This window comes from Elaeis guineensis, chromosome 1 (assembly GCF_000442705.2).
Source record: "Elaeis guineensis isolate ETL-2024a chromosome 1, EG11, whole genome shotgun sequence".
In the NCBI taxonomy this organism is placed as follows: domain Eukaryota; kingdom Viridiplantae; phylum Streptophyta; class Magnoliopsida; order Arecales; family Arecaceae; genus Elaeis; species Elaeis guineensis.
This window is the reverse complement of record NC_025993.2, coordinates 175,523,005-175,549,849: the sequence shown is the minus strand read 5'-3', so window position 1 is coordinate 175,549,849 and position 26,845 is coordinate 175,523,005. Positions and strand designations below refer to the sequence as shown.

Sequence of the window (26,845 nt, the reverse complement as noted above, 5' to 3'; positions counted from 1 at the left end):
CTGCGAGCAAAAAGAGTATTAGCAACAACAACATGCTGATTTGATGGATCACCAGTATATTGTTTTGAGTAACGACGCCAGTAAAGCGAAACCTAACAAAGGGTAAGTGAGAAAATTTTGGAAGATATCAAACAAAATAATCTTAAAATCGTTAGCTATTTAGTTTGGAAGAGGAAAACTTATCATTCCCTGAATTGAGTTAAAAGTGGATATGTCAAGGACCATACTGGTAAACTATGCTGTTCAGTTATGGAAGTAGGTGACCTAATATGTACCTAGAATCAATGTATTAAGCTATTAATATTATAAAAATAAGAAAAAGACTGTCCATTCAATGTTGAATAACGCCTAATGAAAGGGTTGAAATCAAATTGGCGTTCAACCATAAGCTTTCTCAAATTTTGACAGGTAATACCTTGATCCTATACTTAACCCATGAATAATTGGCTAGAAATTTGTCAGGTTTGGTATTTAACAGCAACGGGAGCAGCAGCAGAAGCAACAGTAACAACAGCCATATTTCTGAAATATGCTACACGATTTGGCCTAGAGGCGTAGATTTCGGTAGCCTATCTGATGTTGTGAAGATTTGTTTTTTGACCTTCCACTATTGATTAGAATAGACTTTAGATGTTGAGATCCCCATTAAAAGCCGATGATTATGAGCTCTCCTTACTTGAGATGCCAAAACCTTCAGAAGAGATGAAACAAGATACTCCAACTTTGATTTGCTAAGGTCTATTCTTTGCACGTATTCATTGTTTGAAGCAACCTACTAAGCTTGGAAAGAGTTTCCAAAAGATTTATACTCCCCCAAATCACCAAACTCAAACATGCAGAATTACCTTCCGTAGCGAACCCAGGATTTTCCTAGACGGAAACCAAGAGTATAGTTGCGGAGCCAAGGTTGGCACTTAATAAACACTCATTGTGCGTGGCTCTGTAATAGACGAACTGACAGATGAATGTTTTTTTGGATAAGACTAGGATGGATGTTTAGGAAAGCTAGCACCCCTATGGACTACGAGACTGGATGTAGCCCATGTGGCCGAATCTATACGTGTCTGTGTAGAGAATGATTTGGAGGCCCTGGCATGGAATGGTCTTGTAATTTAGTATGTGGTACAAGTTGCTCAGTAAAAATTTGAGCTTATTCTTAATAAATCTCCAAATAGAGCTTTGACAGACAACTAAAGAAATATCAAATCAACTAGCTCGTCATAACATTCAGCTGTACATGAAAAGTAGGTAACAAGGAATAAAAAAGAAAATTAGTTATCAAAGTTCTTCCAGGGAATTATCGAGGGATGAAAGGAAATAAGCAATTAAAAAGGAATAATCACAACATGAAGTAACGCTCACTGATTTTGTGCCTGCATCCGCAGGCAGAAATTTTTTTCCTCGGCGAGGCTTGAAGATTCAGGCGTATGGTAGTAAACGAATCCAATGGAGGAGAAGAATAACACAGGCAACAGAAAGAGCCAGAGTTATTGTCTCCATGATGACCAAGACAAATGGGTAAAGCTTTTCATGGGGATGGGGAGACCGGGATGCACAACCAATTTGAATAGCCATGGAGGTCCTGAAAGTAAAAGAGGTCCTCCATAGCTAAATTCAAAGGGCTGTTATACCCTTCAATACCCTGTAAATCATACCATATCAGTAAAATACTGACATAGTCCATCAGCTCAACTTTGGCACTTTGCCGTACATGATATCTCATTTACCATACCAACCTATACCACACCAAAAAGCTACTTGTATGATGCCCGATACAAGTAATAACCAACTTTGGTGCAAATACATCCGTTGCAAAGGACTTTGTAACTAGTTGGTAAAATAGACAAAACTAGAGGCCTGTAGATTCTACAATATTTACAACTTCAGCAAGAATAATGTAAACTCCTTAAGGTTGTCGACTGCTTCCCAGTTATCCAAACCATGAAGCAACTTGTTACATATAGACCAGTCTCGAGTGCCTCTCCTCTCCATGTACAGTCAAATATCCATTAATACCTCCATAATTTTGCATTTTCCTTGTTCAGATGGTTGCTTTACAGGCCCATAGGATAGCAATATACCCCCCATAGTTGACTGATATGGGATTTCAACTGCATAGCAAGCACTTTTAATGAAATAAACAAAGTGGAGCCAAAAGCTTCACTTGAAGGTTCGTGTAATGATTTCTGTCAAAACTTAGCAGCAAGAAAATTTGCCCAGCAACTACTACAGGGCAACAAGCTATATGATTGCTGTGCCTCCTGTATAGAAAAAAAGAAACTAGAGATATACAGCAAAATTTTAGGGTGATTCACCCTGGGGTGATGCAACTGGATAGACACTGTTAGTCTATTATCCTCGCAAATTTGACATTGCCTTCATCGACAACGGTCATGTGTTTCCTTTTTTTCGACAGCATTTGAAATCCATTATTTTCATCCACAAACTGGGCAGCAGTTCTTGCTCTCAATTCTTCCAAGCTCTCTCCCTCTTTAGCTTTCTCTAGGACCTGAAAGAAAACTGTTCAGCACGGTTGCATGGAAGGAGAAGATGCTTGCAGTGTGGCAATAACTCTGAGAAATACCAGATGACGGCCGTAGAGATGTGTGCTTGAAAGAGCTTTTAGAGCATTCTGTGCCTCTTGCTTTGTAACATACTCCACAAATGCAAAACCTCTGTGACTACCAAACTTCATTGGCAGCCTCAAACTTCTGATCTGAAAATTAGAATACACATGTAACTGCAGGGTTTAATTTCATGTTCTCAATGGAACTGGGTTAGGCTTTCATAACTATTCCCTTAAAAAGAGAGAGAGAGAGAGAGAGAGAAACCAAAATAGCGACCAGTTCGACTCTTTATAGAACACAAAAATTCTAGAAGTAGGTAGGTTACATTTTGTTATATGTTCACAACTTTTTGTGTCTCAACATATTCATGTGGTGACAGATCATTGGACCATCAGTATTCTAAATGAGATGACTGCTCATTACATTCACCAAGTAGGGAAAGATGCAGCATACAATTGTCATCAAAGACAAGAAGAGCAAAGATTTTCTTCCGGTGGGAATTTCTTTTAATGAATCCATAACATCCATTTTGCAAACAAATTTAGTCCACATTAAGGTTTGCAAAACTCTTCTGTCAAGACCATTAAGCTAAAGACTCCTAAACAAGGTTTACTGAACTGGTACCGCCGGCCGTTTCGGCCGGCCGGCGGTACGGTTCGGTATGGTTTCATACCGTACTGAACCGACGACCCGAACCGGAAGAAAAAAGAGAGAAATTGAGAGAAATAGAGAAAAAGAGAAAAAAAAAAAGAGGGAGGGGAAGGAGCCGGCGGGGCGTCGGAGGGCGCCGTCCACGCGCGCGGCACCGCAGGCGTGAAACAGGGGCATCACCCCTGTTTCGTAATTTTTTTTAAAAACATGGTTTTAAGTGAAGTCGGCAAACGATTTGCCGGCTTCACGATTTTTGTTTTTTTTTAAAAAATTTCTTAAGTCGGCAACCCAGTTGCCGACTTCATAAGTTTAAAATAAAAAAAAAAGAAAAAATCGAAACAGACATCGTCTGTTTCGAAAAAGAAGAAGGGGGCGGAGCCGCGAAGGGGCTCCGCCCACTCGACCACCCTCAGGCCGTCGGCGTCGGCTCGTCGGCCACTGGAAGCCTCGCAACGGAGGCACCGTCTGTCCGGTAGGTTCTCCGCCCCCCCTCCGAGCGCTCTTTCTCTCTTTTTTGCTCTCTTGAAAGCCCTATCGGGCGATGCGGGGCTCGAAAGCCCTCCGACGGCCGCAGCCGGCCACCGCCGGCCTCCGGTGGCTCCCACCTCCCTCTCTTCCCTCCCCTCTCTCTCTTTCTCACTTTCCATTCTTTATTCTTAGGTACCGCCGGTGTACCGATTTTACCGGCCGAATCGTGCCGGTTCCCCAACAGTCCAGTACGAGATGGGGTGTACCGTCTTGTTCGGCACGGTATGGCAAACCTTGCTCTTAAAATATCATTCTTTTTGTAGTCCTGGCTATCTATGGGTTTTATTTTAGACAACTGATAAATACCACCAGATACCGAAAAGACATTCCAACCTGTGTCCTGTAAATACAAGTGTTCACTAAATACAATAAATCAGTTTTGGTAAGAAAAGTTTACTTCGATCATTATTTGTTCAGTCATTAAGTAGTGCAAGTGGTAAATTTGCTAAATTCACACCACTCAAATGAGCTACTTTAATAGCAGATAGGCATATACATAGTTTGATTGCAGAGCATTTTTTTAGTCGCAATTCACTCAATGCTAATATACAATTTTGCAATTGGATGAAGTTAAATAGCAAGAAAGACCAATAACTTAACATTTGGAATAAATGGACCATCAAATCTAGTAGATGACCAGTAACAAGATATAAGGAGACACTGATACACATTGGAATGCAGCAGCATTTGCCTGCCCATAAGAAGACTCTGTTGCAGGATGCATCCATTTTTTTGGGTAGAAGAATGCATCCACTTCAGTGCGCACATTCTGCCCTCTAAGCTACAAGTTTTTGCGGATAAGATAATGACGTCATTCCCCAAAAAAGGAAAGAGAAAAGTACTTTTTTGTAACTTTGCATAAATAAAACTGCAAAGACTTGTTTATTTTTCACTTTATCCAATGAATTAAAGGTGGATAGCGACTCCTTACACTAGGAGTCAGAAGTAAAAGTGGTTGCTACAATAATTCCTGGTCCAGAAACTTGCTTGGGAACAGTACCGTGCAAAGCTTACATGTAGCTTTTTTCCAGATGGGGCAAAATTGATATTTTCTGAAGATGTGGGGAGGCATATAGACCACCTTATCCCATGTTGCATGTTTTTTCAAGTCAGTCTTGATGCATTTATGAGATAAAAAGTTTAAAAAGGATGGAACTTCAAAGCAGGAGCATTCTTAAACGTATAAATGACAAAAGTACAGATAACTGTGGATGGGTATATTTGACCTAGGAAGCAGGATTGCTAGATGATAAAACTCAAAAGATGTTTGCAACCCAGCCCTTAAATATTTTGCATGCTGACTCTACCAGTTGTTAGATGACTAGAATATTTTTCATTTTTTATTATTTTCTTTATTTCATCCAGTTTCAGCATTCCATTCTTCTCATACTTCCTTTTCTTTTCTACTTTTATTTTGTTTTTCCTTTCCCTCTTTAAACATGAAGCTTTCCAACTCACTGAGATCGCGAGTCATGGATGAACATTCACAAAGACACCAGATGGTCAGTCACGTTTTTCAAATAGAGAGTTCTTATCATGTATTAGCCAGAAATAGTTCTGGGCACAAAGGTAAAAGGACTGCAAAAGCCATTTTGTCAGTTCAGAATTCTCAAGAAAAGATAACTTAAGCAGGATATACCTCTATCAAAGTAGTAACTACTAAAGAAAAAGAGCCTGAGGGGCCTATTAAGGGGAATCGAATGCAAGAAGGCTTTTGGGGTTGCCCATCTTCAGTGACTCAAACATGGTGATTAGCATGGATATTAGAAGACTCTTCTGGTCAAGGGAACAAAGTTTTACCTGGCCAAATGGACTAAACAACTGCCTTAAATCTTTTTCTGTTGCCTCAAATGCCACATTTCTCACAAGCAGTTTAGTGGAACTCCTGTCTTTCTCATCCTTCTTTAGAACTTGACCATCTTTCTTGGCATGACATAGTTGCAAGATAAGAGCATGCCCATCCAGAACAGTTCCCTGTAAAGAAAATATCCAAACTCATTTTGCTCTTTTGAATGAGAGAAGAACATGAAAATGAACTGCCGAGTCCATGCCGCAGGAAAAGTATATCCAAAGTGCTTCTTGAAAAAGAGTACCTGTAAATCCTTGCATACATTGGTTGCTGTCTCCACAGAATCAAATTCAATGAAACCAAAACCCATGGAGACATTCTTCCCATTCTTAATGTGCTTTTTCACCTAATAAAGAGTGAAAATTGATATTAAGACATAATAAAAGCAGAGAAATCAGTAGAAGGCTAGCCAACGAACATGTAACTTTACCTTTCCACTTCTTATAGATCCATTCTTCATATTATCACCAAAATGTTTTTTCAAAGATTCATCAGATGTCTTGAAATTCAGGTTCTTCACAAACAATGATCGCGACTGTATAAATCAATAAAGAAACTTATAAGTGATCAGAGGAATCACATGCAATATGCAATCCATTATTGGAAAAATAAATGAATTAGATTATTAATTAACAGCATCAGATACTTGAATTTAGACAAAAAGCACATCGACCAAGCAAAGTTTGCACACAGTTTAGTTCATCTTGAGGCAAGCTAAGCTAATACTTTTAATTACTGATACATACATACAGTTTAGTTCATCTTGAGGCAAGCTAAGCTAATACTTTTAATTAACATATTGATAGGTTAACATTGATGGATGCTCCTATTATTCACAAATACGATGGGAAAATCTTTGCATCTTTTATTAATAAAAATACCTCCCTGTATACGAAAGAATCCTACTAAAATTGAACAAAGCTACTAAAAATATGCAAACTGGCTACAGCAACTGGCGCCAGCAAAAACATTGACTGATACGTGGAAATAATTAATCCAACAACATGAGAAAACGTTGCTCAGATTGAGTATTTTTCTCCAATGCTTAGTGGGCTAACAATGTTAGATTATCCAAGAATCACCTAAAATACGATGTAAATTGGCAATAAATAAACTAAAGAGAATGTTAATAGGCAAAACAAAAGTGAGAAAAATGTCAAACCTCCACTCTGTCAGGATCTATATCTTCTTCTGGCAAACCTTCCACACTTTGCTCCAGTAAAACCTTCTTAACATTTTGTTCACCAACTACATGTTTTTGTTGCTCACTCTCTGATGTTGGGTTAGGAGATAAAATCTCGGCAGGGGCCCATTCCAAATATAGTGGAGCATCTCTACAGTTTGCAACACTATTAAATCAGACTCAGAAAAGTCTTTTAAGGATAATAAGAAAGAATGCTAAAAGATAAAAGAAACAACAAAGAAAAAAAACTAAACTAAGGGGCAAAGAAAGAAGGGGGGAGAGAGAGAGAGCTTAGCACCTCAGAATGGAAAAGATCATGGTGTAAAAAAAATCAGAAAGTGCATGTGAAATTATGTAAATAAACTATAATGATATTGCATGTGGTTCTTCGGAAGTCTCACATAGGTTTTAATCTTCAGATTTCACTATTTAAGAGAATACTCCACCAGGAACTTCAAACAGCAAACTTACAGCTTTCAAGCAAACACCATTACATTTTCCTTTCACCTTTTCTTTTGTGAAAATGACTAACATTTGCAATGCAAAGCTCACTTATTCCATTACATATCTCTACTGAAGGAGTGGGAAATGAACAACTTTTTATAGTTATTCAAAGTAGATTTTGATTCATTAATACAGATATCATCCCAAGTAAAGGCACTTGAGCATAATCTAGCTGCTTCCAACTATCACGACATTTGAATTGATTGATGATAAAAGAGGCTTATTTTCCACTAGAAAAAGAAACAAGCTTTAATCAAAGTGCAGCTGTTCTTCAATGAAAAGAATCAACCATGGAAAAAAAACCCTTATAGACCTTGTATATAGTGGAGGTCAGAAATTTTCTCTTTTTTCAATTTTTTTTGTTTTTGGATGGGAAAACCATCTGAAAATCCATTAAGAGATTCCATTGTCAGTTCACTGGGTCTCTGTAAATTGATGCTCCACTGCTCAAGATATTTTATATACATGCACTGCTCAAGATATTTTATATACATGCACTACATCTGGTCAGGGCACTTAGGATAACAAAATTTATATTTCATCTTATGGCAGCAAGCGAAGTGATTTTACCTAGCTATCTGGTGTACTTTTGCTAGAACATGCTGATGTTGCTGCAATGTGCCTTGCCTCATCGTTTTGGCTTTTATTTGTTGAAAATCCTAGCATTGGTGTTGGTGCCAGGAATGGTTTGTTTTTCATTAGATCCATTTATGCTCTGCTCTCCATGTTTCCATGATATTTCCAGGCTTCCAGCTAACAAATAGTAATTTGCCAATGCCTATCGATCATAGTGGAGGTTCAGAAATAATCGGATTCTTGATTGGAACCAAGCTCTAGCAGTAGCCAGGATAGTAAACAGTATTGGTGATTTTCAGAAGTACAGAACCACATTCTTTGCTCACTGGTGGTGTATATTGACCAACCGTGTTTATCTTGTATCTGTTCCAGCATCACGTGAACAGATGTTTCTTCAGTCTTTAAATCAAGATCTCAGAGTAGCTGATCAACAGTCCATAACTGTGCTTCTCTCTTTTTGTTCCAGTAGCTTTCTTTTTTGGATTTTTTCCTTTTTAATTTATATAAATAAAGAAAACTATGCAATTTGACTTTTGTTTACTTGAAACATGCAAAGCATTCGGTTTAAATTTTAGAATAAATGTATGAGGGCTTTGAGTTTTCATTACTTAGTAACATGATAAGACAATTCCTTGGGTGAGCATTTGATGCAAGATCCTAGGGGCAAGGACAGCATATGAGCAATAGGAGGCCAAAATAGGGTTTGCAGGGTTTAAAAGGTTTTCATAGATTGCTGTCCTACAACAGCAAACATGACAGATCTATGCCAAATTGATTTATGGGAAAATAAAGAGCAAAGGACTCTTGTGTTTCAAAGGACCTGATCTGATAGGAGTTAATTATGTGGTTAGGGAACAAAGAAAGGATTTTATTGTGCTTTCTAGCAGGTTAGGAATTGAGGATATAATTTTTGGGGTCTATGCACCAATTTCTGTGATCATGCACACTATTTTAGATATTCAGGTGGAACAGAAGGGAATGGAACAAAGGTAAAAGAGTTCCCTCAGGTTTATTTTAGGTTATAGGTCTTAAAATAAAGTAATAGCATGCAGAGAGAGAATCAAATTTTAACTTTGATCTGATCTGAATCATGAGATGTGATATATTATAAAGAGTTCAATAAAAATAGAAAGCAATATATGCCAGTATACAGACTGGCATGGGAATCATTTGAACAAAAGGATGGTTAGGTGCAAGAATAACATACCTTTCCACCATTGTCACTGCATAAGGATATACATATTTCTAGACATAAATATAAACTGCTTTAAAAAAGCACATATTTTGCTTGTCAGCAATATCAAATGAGAGAAAATCATACAAACCAACGCATATCAGCAATTTATTGAATGTGGTCCTATCCATTCTTTGTATGGGCATCAGCATTTTGGTTCTTATTTGATCAAGGAAAAAAGGAAAAGAAAAAAAAATAAAGAAAAAGGGCATGATTGGCTGCATGTTGGACCTATACTTGATATTATTGCCTTAGAATCACATGTTATTTGCTTAAGTGGAATTGCATTCAGCATGGATTCTGAGCCCAAGCATTTATGTTACTACAAAATAAAAGCAGATATGGATGGAGTTTTATCACAAAAATTGCATGTGAGAGAGAGAGAGAGAGAGAGAGAGAGAGAGAGATTCATAACCATAATTAAGTGTTGCATCAAACATGAACAATAATGCCCTACAAGAAGCACCACGTGTTTTTAATTCTAAGTTCTAACCATTATGATTTTACTTTTACAAAACAAAAACCCTTATGGATTGAAATTCATAACTAAAATTGCATAAGAAAAGAATTTCATAACCTTAAGTGTTCGATCAAACATGAACAGGATGCACCATAAAGAAAAAGAGAAGCACCATGCAATTTTTCCTTCTAACCAGAAATATAAGAAACGAATGTACACAAAGAGCCATACTTGTATCGTTTGTATGCTAAACCCTTGAATGCAGCACGAGCTTCAGCTGCTTCAAGAAAAATAACCTGAAACACGTAACAAGAGATCCTAAGATAAATCAGGGTGATATCTATTACTACAAATCTAGATGCCATAGTAGTTGACTTCATAAACAATTTCATATAACAAGCATTTTATTTAATTGGTATACATCATGGTAATCTAAAACAAACTCATCATTCTTCATGAATTCTGGTGATAGTATTTACTAGGCCCATGAAGGAAAGATCAAACATATCAATTAAAAAAATAATTGGTATTGCAAAATGGCATCTCAATAAAACATGAATTGGCCACTCTAAACCCATTCATTCCTGATTGAATTTGTTATGCAAAAATAATCGAAAAAATAATTTAATCACAACAAAAAATTTGACCCCATAAACTTTTCCCATTCCCCTCAAGATGCTCAAGCAACTTCACTATCCATTATATGAAACCAGATAAGAGTCTGGGGAGGACTTATGAATAGATATTTATATGAAGCAGCTAGAAAGTTTGTTCAGCAGGTCCAGTTCTAGTATGTCAACTAAAATAATTCCAACCACCGAACCATTATTTCATCAAATATGAGGCCAGCAGTGGGGAATCACTGATGGCTAAACTGGATACTGCTATACAGGTTAAGTGTATTTGAGCTGGGAGGAGCAACATAAAGTCAAATGATGACTTCATTTCAAAGGAGAAGATTGCCTTAAACTTGAAACAGTTGACAAATGTCATACCGTTTCAGTGATAACAAGATCATCTACATAAATAAAAGACTAATGGGAAAAGAAGAAAAGGTTTATCTTTTAACAGGAGTCCCAATGTAACTCTTATCTCATAATGGAAAAAGAAAAGCAGCAAGTCCATAAACTGCAAGACCTTTTGGAACACAGGAGCAGCCGGCTTCAGCAAATTTCACATTGTAATTTTAAGAATTTAAAGTTAGTGAATGTAATAGACCACACTAAGGTGAAACAAGAATGGTTATCCTGGTGTGGGCAATCCAAGATTTACCAAAATTAAGGAATTGAAGTGTACAAATTTAGCAATATACCATGCACATTAAGTTAAGGAATACAAATCCACAAGTTAAAAAGAAAAATCCTCATCCACTGAATATTAATATGTAGATGGATAAATATATTGGCTTAATCACATAAAATGTACCTTACTAATCTGTGAAAACATCCACTACATATAATGATGATCACATACAAGGGTAGCATATTTGGCTTTAACAATACAAATGAGTAATGCAAAGATCGCAAAACATTTCAACCTCATTTTAGACACTAGTAAGAAGGAATCTCACAAAAGTAAAAGTACAGAGAGACCATAATATGAAAACAGAATTAATACACCATATCCCACTGTTTTTTTTTTTGGTTGTCATTGTTGTTGGGTCGCACAGCTCAGGTGGTGGGAGCAGTGTTGGGGAGAGCAGGGTGAACTCACCATGACCTTAAAGTATCACAACAAGAGCTCAGAGCATGCTATGCACATCTGGAGGAAGTGGAAAAAAGGTGCATTTTTTGCAATCTATTATATATCAAAAGTTATTGTTAAATTTGATTTCAATATTAAAATCAAGGATCCTGTCTAAAACTTGGAGTACAACATTAAATAAGAATGTCATCATGACTTGAATATGAGGGTTTTCCACCTAAATAACTACTTATAAGGGGGTTTTATGCCAAGAAGGGAGGAGATGACTTAAAAACCAAGCATATAAAGAAAGGGATCCAGGGTTACATAACAGAAAACATATTACGAACATGTAGCATTCAAGAGATCCCCATGTTACCTAAAAAAAAAAAGAAAAAGGGAAAAGAGATCCCCATGAGACTGATCTAAATCAAAAGATTGGTCAATAAAATCGAATAACAGCGTATTAAGAAATTGAAGAGATACTTATGCAAAATTTCATATACTACGTTAAGAGTAATGAAACAATGTTATCATACCAAGGCCAATGCTCTGGTCGGTGGGAGAATTATTTTGTCCAGACTTCCAAATTTCCCAAACATGTTAACAAGATCTGCTTCACAAGAACTGTAAGGTAAGTTCTTAACCAATATTACATGGTTGCTTCTTTTGATACTGTCAGTCTTCTTAGAAGCATATTCTTCCAATACAATAAGATTAACTCCAGCATTAGATAGAGCTTTCTTGGTCTCTGCTATCACGTGCGTTTCCCCAAGTGCAATACGTACAGCGAGATCATCTGCTTCTCGATCGAGGAGATCACTTTTATTGATGCCATGTTTTCTAGCTATGTTTTCAACAACCTATTGATATGCAGAAGACCATAAGCTGAATCACAGAATATGTATGGAAGAAAGTACTTTACACATTAAGCAATAAGTCTGCAGTTTAAGATCATGAAAAAAAAAATCGTTTCAGATTGTAATCACCACATCCAGTCAAGGGGTATGTTGAAGCAAGGGATTCACCATCCATGATTTTATAATGTCAGGCACCAGCAAATGTGCATGAAGGTTACTTTTACACAGGAGGCCAGTGATTGATGTGAGAAAAAAAGCAGATGGCAGATGTCACACATCATAATGAGAATTCTTTGGATATCATAACTAGTCATCAGATAGCAGTTGGCAAAAGTAGTGATATGTTCTTATGGCTGCTTTTTTTCTTAAATTTTCTAATAGAAGAGTATATTCTGCTTCTTGCTGTCCTTCTGCTATTTTCAGAAAAGACATCATAAAAAGCTTAATAGAACAAATAACTTGAAACTTGGAACAATTCAAAAAATATCAAAAATGCATGAAATGCATACCCCTTGAGAAGCAAGTGCTGGAAAAAATAATGCAATACATTGACCAAAATGGTCGCAAAGTTCAAAAATCTAGTCAACAAGTCATGAATATAGAGAAAAAGATGTGGAAAACAAAATAAGTACAGCAATATCTCCCGTATCTTCCCATTTGAATTCATTGTCAATCACCAACAGTACTGAAATTGCATGGTATTATGGAATGAATAAATCAGAAACTTTTTATACTAAGCTGTACAAAAAAAACTAACTAGGACCAATCTTCGCTTTCTCAGTCCCTCAAATAAAACAAAACAGGCAATCGAATATCAGCCAAATCATCCAATCAATCAATAACAATGATGATTCTAAGAAGTCCCTCAAAGGTTTCAAGGAATATGGAAAACCTGCAGACTCACCATAAAAACCATATGTAGCATTGTGAGTTTAAATAGAGAAGAACAGCCACCAATTGACAGTGTGAGGCCTCATACTTCATGTTCAGAGAAACATACTAAAATTACCCTTTGCAAGAACACAAGTCAAAGCCCTAGAAAACATTCTTAAGTTCATTTCAAACTGACATGAGATGTGCTACCTTAAGTTATCAGAGTTGGAAGCATCATTTCCAAACAAAGACACCATTTAGCATATTCAAGCTGAAAGAGCATTTAATACCATCTCCTCATGAAGACATTGACAACAGCATAAGAGAAGTTCAGAGGACAGCCACCATCTAAGCCTGTTGAACACGCAAACCAAGAGAGACAGACACCAACAAAGGGACCAACCACAATGGTACCACCATTCACAGTGGGCGTTTTCTCTAGATGTAGGTTCAGTCATAAGTCAGAATCATGAAGTGAAACTAGAAGTGATAAAGATACTCACTTCATTGACAATTTTGCAAGCAGTGAGAGCCCTTTTTTGTAGGCTGATATATGGGAAGATTTTGAGTAGCAACATGAATTATTGGAGGTTCACTTTCTAACATGAAATTTTTTTTTTTTCCTCAAATGATGCTAACTTAAGGTTCACTTTCTAACATCAGAATAATATGGAGTTCCAAAGGTTCCTGTCTTATTGGCACATTATCCACATTGGCACCCAAATTAACAGTGCTCAAGTCATTTGTATAAGAGGAAAAGAAAACTAGAACAAAATCAAATAGAAACTAGTACTCAAGAAAATCAGTATGCATACAAATTGTTACTCCTCACTCATTTTGTAATATTTTCCAATATTCTCTCTCTCTCTCTCTCTAATGGGCAATATGGATATTTATGTACATCCCTTTCTTTACACTCATTTCTTCAATTTTACAGCTATGACCAATGATTGCTGAACCGATGCTAAATTAGGATGGTTCCAAGGGTTGGGTTAGTTTGGGTTATAAAACCCCAATCCACCCTCCGGTTCACTTATTAAACGCTCCCAGCCCACTTGCGATGGTTAGAGTCCTCCTTGCTTTCGATGGTGCCAGATGCTGGCCACTACTGGTAAGTTCCTCCCTCTCCCTCCGCTATGGCTAGGGCTAGGATTTAGCCCTCGACCCTCCCCCTCCCTCCCCCACTCTCCCTCTCAGTGCTTGGGTTAGGGTTAGGGTTTAGCCCTTGGCCCTCCATTTCCTTCTTCCCTCTCCCTCCCTCACTCTCTCTCTCCTCTTCTTTCCTTTTCTCCCTCCCCACTCTCTCTCCTTGTTTTAGGTGCACCTGGAATGGAACGGTACGAACCCATACTGTACTGAACTGATTGCCAATCGATATGACCTCCGATACCGATTCAACGAACATTGGCTATGCCATTAGTGAAGTGCCTTTAGACCATTTGCTCCCATTTCAACTAATTTATCTTGTTTTATCATATGCCTCTAAAACAAGACACACACCTCCAACACCCCCCCCCCCACACACAAAAAAGGAACAAAGGTCTAGGATTGGACTAGTTACCCAGAGAGAAGCTTCTTGGACAGTGGTTTGTGGCCGCAGATGTTGAATTACTCCACAAATACCGGAGCTTCCAAAAAGATTTAAGAATATATGGATTAAAAACAGAAATAATTGTGATGAATTGCAATCCACAAGAAAATAGAAGATCAAGGGCAAGATATGTATGTGCTCAAGATCCCAACGTGGACTATCAGCAGGTTCCTTGAGATAAGGAAAAGAAGGCAATTATAAGGATCACGGAGTGCTAGGAAAACTGGAAAAGCATAGGAATCAAGGACTCACAAGATGCATCAAGACAAAGCAAGTAAAAGAAGAATGAACATAAAGCAAAAGAGAGGGAGAAGAGGAGGTGAGGAAACTTACAGAGGAGACTGAAAAACAAAATACAAGAGAAATCTGGAGAAACAAATTTAGGAAAGAGAGAGCGAATAGACAATGCATGAATAGAATGAAGGCAAATCTTGGAAATATATTGCAATTGATTTTGGTGACAAACATAGGTCAGAAAAGGTAGAAGATTGACAATAAGCTGATGATCAATCATAAAACACATGTCCAACTATAAATTCAATCCCAGTTTGATAAGCTTGGAAATATGAAATAAAGAAAAATTTAATCAGGAAGAACATCACACAGCACTTCTCCGTGAAGAAGGTTGGATGTCTCCTAGCATAAAGAATCCAAGCAAAGAGCTCATAAAAGCTACACTAATATGCCTAGTTTGTAAAGCAATTAAACACACTTAAAATCCGAGAAGAAGTGTATTTACCAAAATGAAGCATGTGTGATCACTTTGCAGGGTAACAGTAACACACACACACATATAGATATATATATATGTATATGTATATGTATAAACGAGAAGAAGTGCTTACTAACAACTAATAAATCTAATCTACTGTATATGAGTATATCGCCAACTCCAATGACGTGCCCATGCAAGAGGTGTTTTGAACATCCGTGTTTTCCCACCCAATCTTTACCCCATTTGCTTTCCTTCTATAGCATCATCATTATTTTTTATTTAAACAAATCTTTTTAGTAAAAAATTAGAAAAAATATATTATAGCTCATTGTGTCTATATTTCTAGAATTCAACTAACTCTTTTTCTCCCACCAAGACATCTTCCAGATATAGCAATCCAAACTCCTTAAGAGAGGTTACCTTATAGAGCATCAGAATGTTAATCAGCTCAAATAGACAAAAGAATCAATCACCTAAACTAGACAAACACTTAAATCCTAACAAAAGTGTGACTAAGAGTAAAAAAACCCTCCCATATCTAGCCTCTTACATAAAGACAAGAGAATATTACTTGACAAAGCTTATTGGCAAGGTTGCCACAATGGTACCAGGGGTTGTAATGGCTAGCAACTGGATTGGTATGGTACTAGACATACCGTACCGATCCAAGGCATACCAAATCAAGGGGAGGGAGAGGGAGGAGAGGAAGGAAGAGAGAGAAAGGAGGGAGAAAGGGGAGGAGATAGGTGAGGGACAGAGAGGATGGGAGAGGGAGAAAGAGAAGGGTGGGTTACCTCGTTGGTGCTGCTAGATGGAGGATGAGAGCGATCTCGATAAGGGACAACAACATGTCATCAAAGAGCGATCTCGATAAGAGATGTCGATGGATGGCAGAGCCGAAGCTCGGAGAGCAGCAGAGTGGAGATCCCTAGGTTTGCAAGGGGAGGGAAAGAGGAGAGAGAGCAAGAGGCCAAACAAAAGTGAGAAGGTAGCAAACAAGAGCAAGAGGGAAATTTTATATGACAAATCAAACCGAATGGCCAAACCATCCTAATTTTATGTCGGTTCAATTCAGTATGGGCCGAATTGCCTAGTTCAAGTTGGTTCGGCAAATGCTGCTAGTAAGGTCCCCTGTCTCGTTACCAGATCCTATGTTAGTACCATGCTGGTACAGTGTTGTATACTTGGTACAAGATCAATTCAGTGTTTTAAGACTCCGTAGTTCCCCTATATCGGGTCTCGGTTTAGCACTGATATGGTATGATATGCTCGGATTAGGATGGTATATACAGGTATGATGAACCTTGCTTATTGGTTTTGGAACCAATATTCTACCAAATCTTGAATAATTGTTTGCAAACAAGAATAAATTCACAGTTTTAAGCTTTTTATTGTCTAAACCCCAAAGCATGTCCTCTATTTGCATGAGACAATAGATGGTTGATTACAGAAATCACAAAATTTATTTTATGGTGCTAGATGGGATGGTTCTCTCAGTATTTTTAGTAGCTGGACTGATATAGTTTAAAAAAATTGTCGAAGCTGTTGAGATTTATATAGTAAATGCTTGTCATACTTCAGGTTGGCTTCTTTACATTTTGCAACACTTGCAATTTGTTTTTTAAGCAGATGGAAATAATGTCGTAACCTTAACCATCAAGCCTTGTCCTGATTATTTAAGCAAGTCAGAAAGGAGGGGAAAAAACAAATCCACATAACAATAAAAGAACAAGATGAAATATGGGGACGAATCACCTAATAGCATTTCATTCACAATGGCAATATGCAACATTTAAGTAGACAGAAAAAGCAGCAGATGCCAAAAAGTGTGGAGACTCAGCAGAAGAATGTGGGCATGCCAAACAATATATTGTTGAAAACAAACATCAAGTTAAACAAAAGAATATCTTCACAGTTTAGGTTTGCTTTTGAAGCAGGGTCATACCGTGTCTGGGCGCATGAACAAACTATTCCATGCTCGTGTATCACCACTAGCTTCAGATGCCTTTCTTTGTTCCTCCCGTTGCTGCTTGAAAGTCTTTTTGCTAGTTGCATGATCAGACCTTCAGGTTTTGCAAAATTAAGACATACATTATTGTAACAACAAAAACAAAGTTTGAATATCATATGTTAAAACAATGTGTGGTAAGACCATTGAGATGGTAGCCATACTCAAGCTTCTGAGTAGATGGATTTTGTGGTTTTGCAGGCATAACATGTAGCAATCTGCCTTGGAAGATAGAGTTATCTAATTCTTCTAATGCCCTGCATTAGGAGTCCAAAGAAATAATCATGTTACAAAATACACGCAGTCTAAAGAAATTGAAGCACAGCAAGTAACAACCATTTGATACATGCATAAAAGTCTCTACCTATGAGGAAAAGAGATAGATATCAAGAGTAGCACAGCTCTAACAAGCTGAATCTGGTAACTATGAACAGCACCAGGGATAAAAATGAATTCATGATTAAGCAGTTTAGGATTCCAGCAACCAAATTGCAGTTGCAGTAAGAAAACTAAGAAAAGCTTAAAGGACCACCACCCCAGCCAAACCTAAAACCACCATGCTTCATTCCACTGTGGTCACTAATAAATCAAAAAAAATCATCAAGGTTTAAGAACATAGTACAACTAAACTTCAAGCTGCCACCCACTCTCCAAAAGTTGGTGCTAAATTCTTCACCAGAAATAGATACTCTACCCTTGCAAGTCTTTCCACAAAGGTGTCAGCCTTCTCAGATCATCTTCTAGTCCCAAGTACTCATCCATGACATCAAAAACAAGCTGATCCACTTAATCTTTTGTTCTAGTTCACTTGCATAAACCCTTAGTCCTCAATGTAAGAGGGAATTCATCAAGTTTCCATGATAATAATCAATCAGCAGTGTTCATCACGAATACAATAATACATGCAATTATGCATGTATCAATCAGCCAGAAATTTTCATCAATTGCCCATGAACTGTGTCTTCACAAGACCTTGTATCGTGGAGCTACAAATGTGATACTCCTAAATAAATAGTTTTACACAAAAAGTTCTCAGTGCAGTCAGATCATGATTTATGAGCATAAGAATAAAAATTATTTGGTCAATGATGACGAAATTAAGCTGACATGGGAAGTATATAACTGTAAGTTCTTAAGCAAGGATGCTAGTCCAAGGCATTGATTTTCAAAATTTAAAATAAATTTGCAAATTTATTTGACTACTTGTGATGTATAATACTATGAGGTTATATAGATTCAAACCAAAAGTAGTGATATGTTTCTTGCAAAAATGTAAAAGCAGAGTGCAAAAGAAAAATCACATAAACATCAATCAGACCGCATAGGTCAATTCAGTCCTATATGCAGCTGGAACACATAGCAGCACATTAGGTCGCCCCCCCGCCCCCCACCCCCCCAACCTAACTACTTACCTAGCTATCTAGCCATCTATCCACATATCTGGCCCTATGCTGGTGACAGCACATTAGGTGCCCCCCCGCGCCCCCCCCCCCCCCACAAAACTACCAACATTATCTAGCCATCTATCTACCTTTTAAGTGGTAGATAATTGTGTTTAAAAATCATATACGATTTTTTAACCCACATAAACTCATACAGAAACCTTAATCATATTAAACAGACATTGATTGTTAGTCAAACATCATCTTAAACAGTTTAACACAGACAAAATTAATAATGTTCAAGAGTAAAAGAACTTCAAAAGTCGATGCAAAACTATAAGAAACAATAGAAGCATTTAAACAAACATATGGTATGAAAGAGTAGTCTATGTGAAGTAATAATATAACCCATCACAGATGACAGAAAGCACCGCAATTATCAAACATATACACTACGGTGCAACCTGCACCAACGTAGCCCAAACCCATACTGAGCCAGCCTGTAAGCTAGGTTTAGTTGCACTAACATAAACTTATGCTGGGCTTGGGTTTATGTCAACCTAATTTCAAATTAAATCAGGTGCATGTGAAAACTTTGATGACCTGACCAAACCGAATCTGTTTGTTACTCCAGCTAACCTAACCCACCCAGAGTCCAACCCAATATTCTTCATAGCAGTTCCAGCCATACAAAACCAAATTAGCCCTATATTTCAACAATTATGCATCCTCCAAACTAGGTCAAACATTGGTTGAATCACCCAACCCAATCTAACCCAACCAATTCAGATTATGTTTGAGTTGAAAATTTTGATCTTGGCTCAGGTCTGAGTTTGGGAAGTCTGGTTCACCATCAGAATGGGTTGGATATTTTTTTAGTCATGTTGGCTTTTAGTTGTAATGTTGTTATGTGTCAAACACCGTGTCGCACTGATATTACAGCACAGGCTGATAAAATAAAACCATGTGATATATACAATCTGTATCTAGTTGACTTTTTGCCAATAATTCTTTCCCATGAACTTATATCCACACCCAAGTCCTTTCAGTCAACTGCACATTCCACTGTTTTCCTCCTCTTCCCTTTTTCTCCAAACAACTCCAACCACCGAACATATGCAACTAGTATCTAGACTGGAGAAGAATAAAATACCAAAATAAGAAAGTACCTGACTGCAGACTCTGGTAGTGTGTACAGTACATAGGCAATGCCTTTGGATCGTTTTGTATCTTTGTCAACCACAATGTGGACGTGTGAAATATCACCAAACCGACCAAAGAGCTCCATCAACTCATCTTCACTGGGTTCCATCAGCAAATAAATTAAGATTTATCAGAAAAAATATAATCTGAACCTTGTTGTCCTAAAGAAATCTTACAGGATTATTTACTAAATATAAAGCTATTAGAGGAGGCAGAGAAATCAGTTCACGTTGTTGTATATGGAAGGTTGCGGATAAACAGACGGCCGGTGTCCAATGCCTGTTTTTTCTCATCACTAAGTGATGATGTTGGGTTCTCCTTATCATCAGTTTCCCCATCAGAATGTTCTAAAGAAGTCTCCTTTTCTACTTCAACTTGGCTGTCTCCAGCAGGGGTGCTACCATCTGTTTGAACAGTATGACCTTTTGCATCAACCTCTCGCGGTTCGAACAATTTCTCATCATCAGATTCTGAATCTGATTCACTTTTGGAATCTTCATCACTTCTGGAATCCTCATTATCAGTTTCGGAATCTGACCAATTTTTCTTAATTCTACTCTTAAAATATTCCATGTCTGTCATGACATCAGATTGTGCGATTTCATTTGATTGTTCAGTTGACATTTCAGAAGCCCCTTTCTGGATGTGAACTGATGAAGTCCCATGGGCTACTCCATTTTCCCCATTGCTCCCATCAATGACCTGAACCTTCATTTTAGCTGATTCATTTCTTTTACTCTTGGGTGGCTGGGCTTCTTTTTCCACAGCTCTTTCATCTTTTTCAATAAGTTGGGTACCATCCAATGTATCATTTGCCCACAGCTTTGATTTAACACGTGGCTGCATGATCTGAAGAAACTCTTGAAGTTTGGGATCATTATTTTCTTCCTCCTTGGAGTTTTTGGCCACATCGGTTGAGGATCCTAGGCCCTTTGAATCTTTGATGACTGAACTTTTAGCTTCAACACCAATGCTATCTTTGTTATCTTCACCACCTTTCCTTGCAGAATAACGACTCCATGAGCGAGGTATATTTGGGTCACCAACTTTATGAGCAATCTGTTAACAAATAAAAATGACATGAAAAGCTGACTTTTTTGGGTACAAACTATCTGAAACATATCACTGTACTTGCAATTACTTTGAAATCAGTACGTGGTTAAAAGTGGTAAAAATGCTCTCAAATGTCAAGCATAATTTTCTTAGTAGTATAAAAACTTACTTAAATTTCATTTCAGAAAATGATTGTAATGTTTGTTTAAAACTTCAATAAAAAAAAGGTAAGGAAAACATCATACACTTGAGCAGCTGGTGGCAAGAGAGCTAAGGCATCATGTACTGAATATTGTCAAGGAAACATTTCTAATCATGTAACTATTTACCATGAAACAGTTTTACAGATGGATGAATATCTTGAACCAATTAACTTAGGAACAGATTCATCAAAATCCTTTCAAAAATAGAAAAAATCAATTAAAGCTTAAAACTGCAAATGTCTAAGTCAATTTTCTAACTAGGGGTGTACATGGTCCTACAACAACCTGAGAACCAAATCGAACAGGCCTGGTTGGGTTGGTTAAATTCAAGTTAAGCATACTTCATTTGATTCCAGTTCTCATTTTGAAAAACCCAACTAGATCAATTAGTTTCCAACACAGGGATCAGGTAAAGCAATCTATACTCAGCCAATCCAATCATTATCACATATATTATTTATGACATAATATAAACTACCTTATGGTTTATCAAATCATAGAATAGAATAGTATATTAGGTTGCATGGCTGTTGTAATATGTTGGGTAGTATCTATGCTTTATCTTTTAGGTTTAATGTTGTATGATATTGTTCAATAGACTAGGCTTTTGAGTTATGTTGTTCATTACTTGTTTTTGCTTGTTAGTCATGAATAGAATCAATACGTCGATTTACTGAATTTCTTTTGTCCTATTTTTGTGTAACCCAAGAAACAACCTGAACCGACACTATCTGGGTTGGTTGGTCTTGTTTTGAATTTCAATGGTGATTGGTTTGGTTGCAGTTGTAACAAAGTAGAGCATAGATTGGTCTGATTGGTCTTGTTTTGAATTTCCATGGTGATTGGTTTGGTTGGAGTTGTAACAATGGAGAACATGTTGACTGATTCTCGGTTGACCTTAATTCGTACCAACATGAACCACATCAAACCCTGTAGGAGCCAACCAAAATATCTGTTTTCTGTATCAAAAATAGAAGCAATAGAATGGAGGAATGAGAAAATAACTTGCTCACCATAGGGTTCTCAAAATTTCTCATTCATAGACAAGGAAGTTGACTTTTAGAAATAGACTGGATACATAATGAACTATATAATGCATCGACATTTTCACTTCGCTTGCCAAGTTGCCAACACTTTCATCAATATTGTCCTATCACACAGGCATGCCCATCATGTCATGATGCTCCTATTATCAAGGTCCAAGACTAAGAAAATCTTACACAAGGAGAGATAACCCAAATCTATTAACAATGAACTTGGCATCGGTAGATATTTGATTTCAAACTTGTTCATAATTTTATGTTATTTATTTTGCATTGCTGAGGATTTTAAAAAATGTTGTTTTTTCAGTACTCATTCAGCACTCTTGGGGTTTAGCTAACAGTACAAACATACGCATCAAAAACAGTTATAACTTACCAACATCATCATTTAAATAGTTAAACACAAAAAAGGCCTATCTAACTGTAAAGATGCTCATTCTATTGTGGTGATTGTTTTGTAAGTAACCAGAATTTTTAATAGCTAGCCAAAAGAGAAATGACCTCTTAAGAAAATTGTGCCTACACTCTAAACCAAGTAAACTATCCTGATTAAATTTAATCCAATTTATGTTGTTAACATCTTTCAGTTTAAATATATGGTGGAGCTCTCTTACATACATAGGCACCAAAAGAGAATTGAATCCAACAAATGACTTGATAATCCACAGAGCATTATAGCCATTCACAATGAATTGCTAAACTAAGTACCTAACCTTCACCTTAACCAACAAGCGTGATCACATCTATGTTTTGTTAAAAACTTAAATATCAAGGTATGATCCATCGAAGTTTGAGAAGACTTAGCATCCTTCCACTTGATTGTTATCCCCATAAACTAGTGCCCAATCATAGGTAGGCATCTTGATCCAACAAAAAAGAGGCTTGGGTGAAACCTAAAGCCAATCGATAATCAAGAAACCTGCCTTCTTGGTTTCATAGTGTAAACTCACCCAACCCACAAGCCTAACAGCAACATCCAATAGTTCATATCTATAGTTCTTGGGGTTTACCAACATCCAATAGTTCTTGGTTTCTAGACATGGAGATGGGTCATTGAACAGAGAAGGCAAGGTTTAATTTAGAGAATTACATTCATATCTTGGGGTAGATACAAACATCAGCAAAGTGAATGGAGACAACCAAAGTTATTAAACCAACTAATATCACTATATTCATCGCAATAATCCAGTTCATCCTAAAGCTCACGATATTCATTCAGTTTCATGGACCACTAACTAACACAGACAATGTAATGACCATGAAAATCAAGTAATACCTCGCACATGATCTTGCGAGTATCCATGTAGGTGTTGTTGAAGTACTTGAGGGCCTCTTCAGCTTCCTTCTCAGTTCGGAACCCAATGAAAGCAAACTGCCTACTCTTCCCATCTCTGACCAGAACCAAAGCCAAAAATAAATAAATAAGGGACCATTTGGTATTGCTTCTGTTTTCTGCTTTCATTTTCAAAATCGCAGGAAGAAAAGGGTACTGGAACAGGCCCCATATGGCGAAACTATTTTTCTTTTTTTTCTCCAATTATTTTCTGAAAATCTTCACAGTTTTGGGAAGCAAAGATATAAGCGAACAGAAGAAGTTAGAATGGTGAAAGTTTGGAGCGAACTGTTTTTTCTACATCAATCCTCGCGTGAGATTCCACTACTTTGTAGAGAAACAAAAACTAAAAAACAGCAATGGTGCCAAACAGGCCTAAATAATCGATTCCAAAATCATCGAAAGGTAGGATTGAAAACCACTTAGAGCAAAAGAAGGGATTTTATCTAATAGATGCAAACTGACTGCTCTACAGCTAGCTAATCAGATACACGGAATATCGATTAAACTCAAGACACCTATATCCAAAAAAAAAAAAAAAAAAAAACGAATGAACTAAAGAACGAATTCATGGTCTCTTAGACCAAAAGATGGGATTTTTCTACAGGATATAAACAGCATACTCTTCACTTATCCAATCAAAGCCACAGAGGATGAATAAAACCAAAGTAGCAAAAGAATCACACTCAAATAAAAGAATGCATGAATGAGAGAATCCATTGTTTCTTAGAGAAAAGGACGAGATTTTTTTTTTTTTTATACTTGGTGCGCATGAGCTTGGCATCGGTGACCTCCCCCTTCTGTGAGAAAAACTCCCGGAGGCGGTCCTCTTTGACGTAGTTGGGCAAATTCTTCACGCAGATCCGAGACCTTTGATCGATAAGAAAACAAGCCAATAACAACAGGAAAAGAAGCAAGAGATAGAGCGATAAGAGGAGAGGAGAGAAGTACTCACATCCTTGGAACTTTTTGGGCGGAATTCGGACTTAGGGAAAGATCGGTTTGTGAGGAACAAGAGAAAGAAGGGCTTCGAAGAAGGAATGCGAGGCGAAATCTGGCGACGGCAGCGGCGGCTAGGCGGCGAAGTGAGAGGGAAAGGCGGCCAGGCGGCGAGAATTGGGACTACAAAGGTGAGGTCGCGTTACAACGCTTGGGTCAGGATAGGTCGCGTTATAACGCTTGGGTCCGATGCGGGACCAAACCATGTTCAGACGGAGAAAACCCGCAACCCTACCCCGAATCAATTTAAATTCTCCCAGAGAACAAAAAGACCTATTAAAAGAGCGAAATATTATAAAAAAGAAATACAAAAAAAAAATCTGGGAAACGAAAGCAGAACCCAAAGAGGAGAAAGACAAAAAGCTTCCAATTTTACGCTATAGTTTTGCACGGAATCTGTACGATATCAAGTCCGATTCCGTGGCTGCAGTTTCGAGGCATCATTTGCTTTGTCATCATGTACCCTGTTTCTTATTGGAATTGCTCTCTGAAAGTTGTGTTTTGGTTGGATCTTCAGCTTGTGATTTGGTTGGATCTTCAGCTTATGATTTGCACTGCAAATATAGATACCATTTCCTACGTAAAACATTGATTTGGGGAAAAGAAAATCTAGACAATTTCCAGTTAGGGGAACCTTGGAAAGTCACTTTCATGGTTGCATGATCTTAAATTATAGAATCAAAGGGTAGACGTTCTTGCTTGCCAATTGGCCTCCTAGGTCTCTTGGTGGGTGCCCCTTCCCTAAAACTTGCCATGGTCAGGAATTTTACGTCAATTATAGAAAAGCTGCCATCAAGTCGAGAGGCGGCCATAAAGCATTCTCTAACTTTGATAGATAACCTTGAGCCACTAGGTTAACCCCATATAGCTAGGATAAGGCTTGATGTCCAATATTGTTTGGAACCCATGCATGTTCATGTGAACAGTAGTTTAAAAGATGAGGTTGACCTATAGATGATAGGCAATATTGAAACAGCCACGAGGTCTAAAGGATGAGATTCTGCTTAGATGCCTATCCTGTTCTGCCCTCAGATATTGATTTTCCATTGTATATCCATCTCTCAATAGATTTTTATGCATGGCGGTATCAGAGTCCCAAGAAGGTCAATCTGGTGGCCAAACTGGTTCTTGGAGTGCACTTTTGCAGCTGCAAGTAACTGTAAAAAGAGCTGCAAAGACGGTCCATCAGATGCTATAAACTTGCATAATAGTTTATTTGGTGAAAATTTTGACTCGGGTATCTTTAATAATTGTGCTAGTACTTTGTTTCTCCCACCAAGGGACCGGGAAAGCATACGGCATCCTTGCTGATACTGGGAGTGGACTCTCTGTGTTACCATTGTCCATCAAAACTACTGCAGGTAATCCACTCAGCCTGTGCCAATGCTGCACATAATCATGGGTTGGACCCTGATCGTCTCCTTGTTGGTAAGTTAATGTTTAATTCTTTTGAAGGGGCAAAAATAGATCATGATGAATTGAAAAAATTATCTATAAATTTTTAGATTAATCTAAATTTATTTTTAAATTTTTAAACTTTCTAAATGAAATAAAATCTCCTTAGACTACTTAAGGAGTTATTTTTAAATCCCTGCCATTCATAGATTTATGTTCAGATTATATAATTCTCTGATTATCTAGTTTCAATAATTGATTGTGCAGATTTATGTTCAGATTGCGCAAATATATGCCTTGATTACACCATCATTTTATCCGGTTATATAATTTTATTATTCGATTATAGAATTGGAAGGCAGAAATCTAAAAATATTTCTTTAAGTGGTTCAAAAAAATTTTATTCCACCTGAAAAGTTCAGAGACTAAAAAATAAGTCCAAACCAACTTAAAGACCTATAGATAATTTTTTCTTATGAATTTTTTTTTTTAATTTCCTTTTACTCCCGCAACGAGCCCTTTTACTCCTGCAGATGAGCCTTTGTTGGAAAAGGGGTTTATCTCAAGAGGCTGGCATACCATGCCAAGGGGAGGAGTGGGATCATGGTGAGACCCAATTGCCGGCTAATAGTGGTGGTGAGAGAGATCGCTCCCGAAGACGAGGCAAAGATCACCTAGTTGAGGGTCAGCAACTTCAAGAAGCCATGAGTCAACATCCCATGGCATTGTCTTCTTGTAGTTTGCTTGTGAAAAGAAGCTGTCGTTCTGTGAACCCAATCTCTGCTCCGACCCATCTTGTGTCTTGGATACCTCCTCTCTACGATTAGGTTAAAATAAATTTTGATGCTTCTTGGGCCAATAGAAGAGCTGGATGGGGTTTTATCATCAGAGATGACTATGGCATTGTCCTTCTTGCGGCTTTGGGCAGTTCCCATGCTTCTCCAGTTCCAAA

General features: G+C 37.5%; 1 protein-coding gene across 3 annotated transcripts; it reads right to left on the bottom strand.

The window, feature by feature from the left end:
- Window positions 1-1,790: 1,790 nt before the first annotated feature.
- On the bottom strand, window positions 1,791-24,665 carry LOC105039722 (multiple RNA-binding domain-containing protein 1). 3 transcript variants are annotated; one of them, XM_073249474.1, is made up of 15 exons: window positions 24,455-24,660; window positions 24,262-24,369; window positions 23,443-23,557; window positions 20,097-20,926; window positions 19,834-19,965; window positions 17,447-17,539; window positions 17,220-17,337; window positions 11,775-12,098; window positions 9,784-9,848; window positions 6,758-6,944; window positions 6,026-6,130; window positions 5,840-5,941; window positions 5,547-5,720; window positions 2,585-2,716; window positions 1,791-2,509 (listed from the first exon to the last, which is right to left on the bottom strand). In XM_073249474.1, coding segments are annotated over exons 1-15 (2,652 nt in total). In that variant the 5' UTR covers window positions 24,457-24,660; the 3' UTR covers window positions 1,791-2,344. The 3 variants fall into 3 exon arrangements, with proteins under 3 accessions (XP_073105575.1, XP_010914288.1, XP_073105581.1); XM_010915986.4 differs by having other exon boundaries at window positions 6,758-6,929; window positions 24,455-24,659; XM_073249480.1 differs by lacking the exons at window positions 1,791-2,509; window positions 2,585-2,716 and adding an exon at window positions 3,192-4,527 and having other exon boundaries at window positions 24,455-24,665.
- Window positions 24,666-26,845: the final 2,180 nt, after the last annotated feature.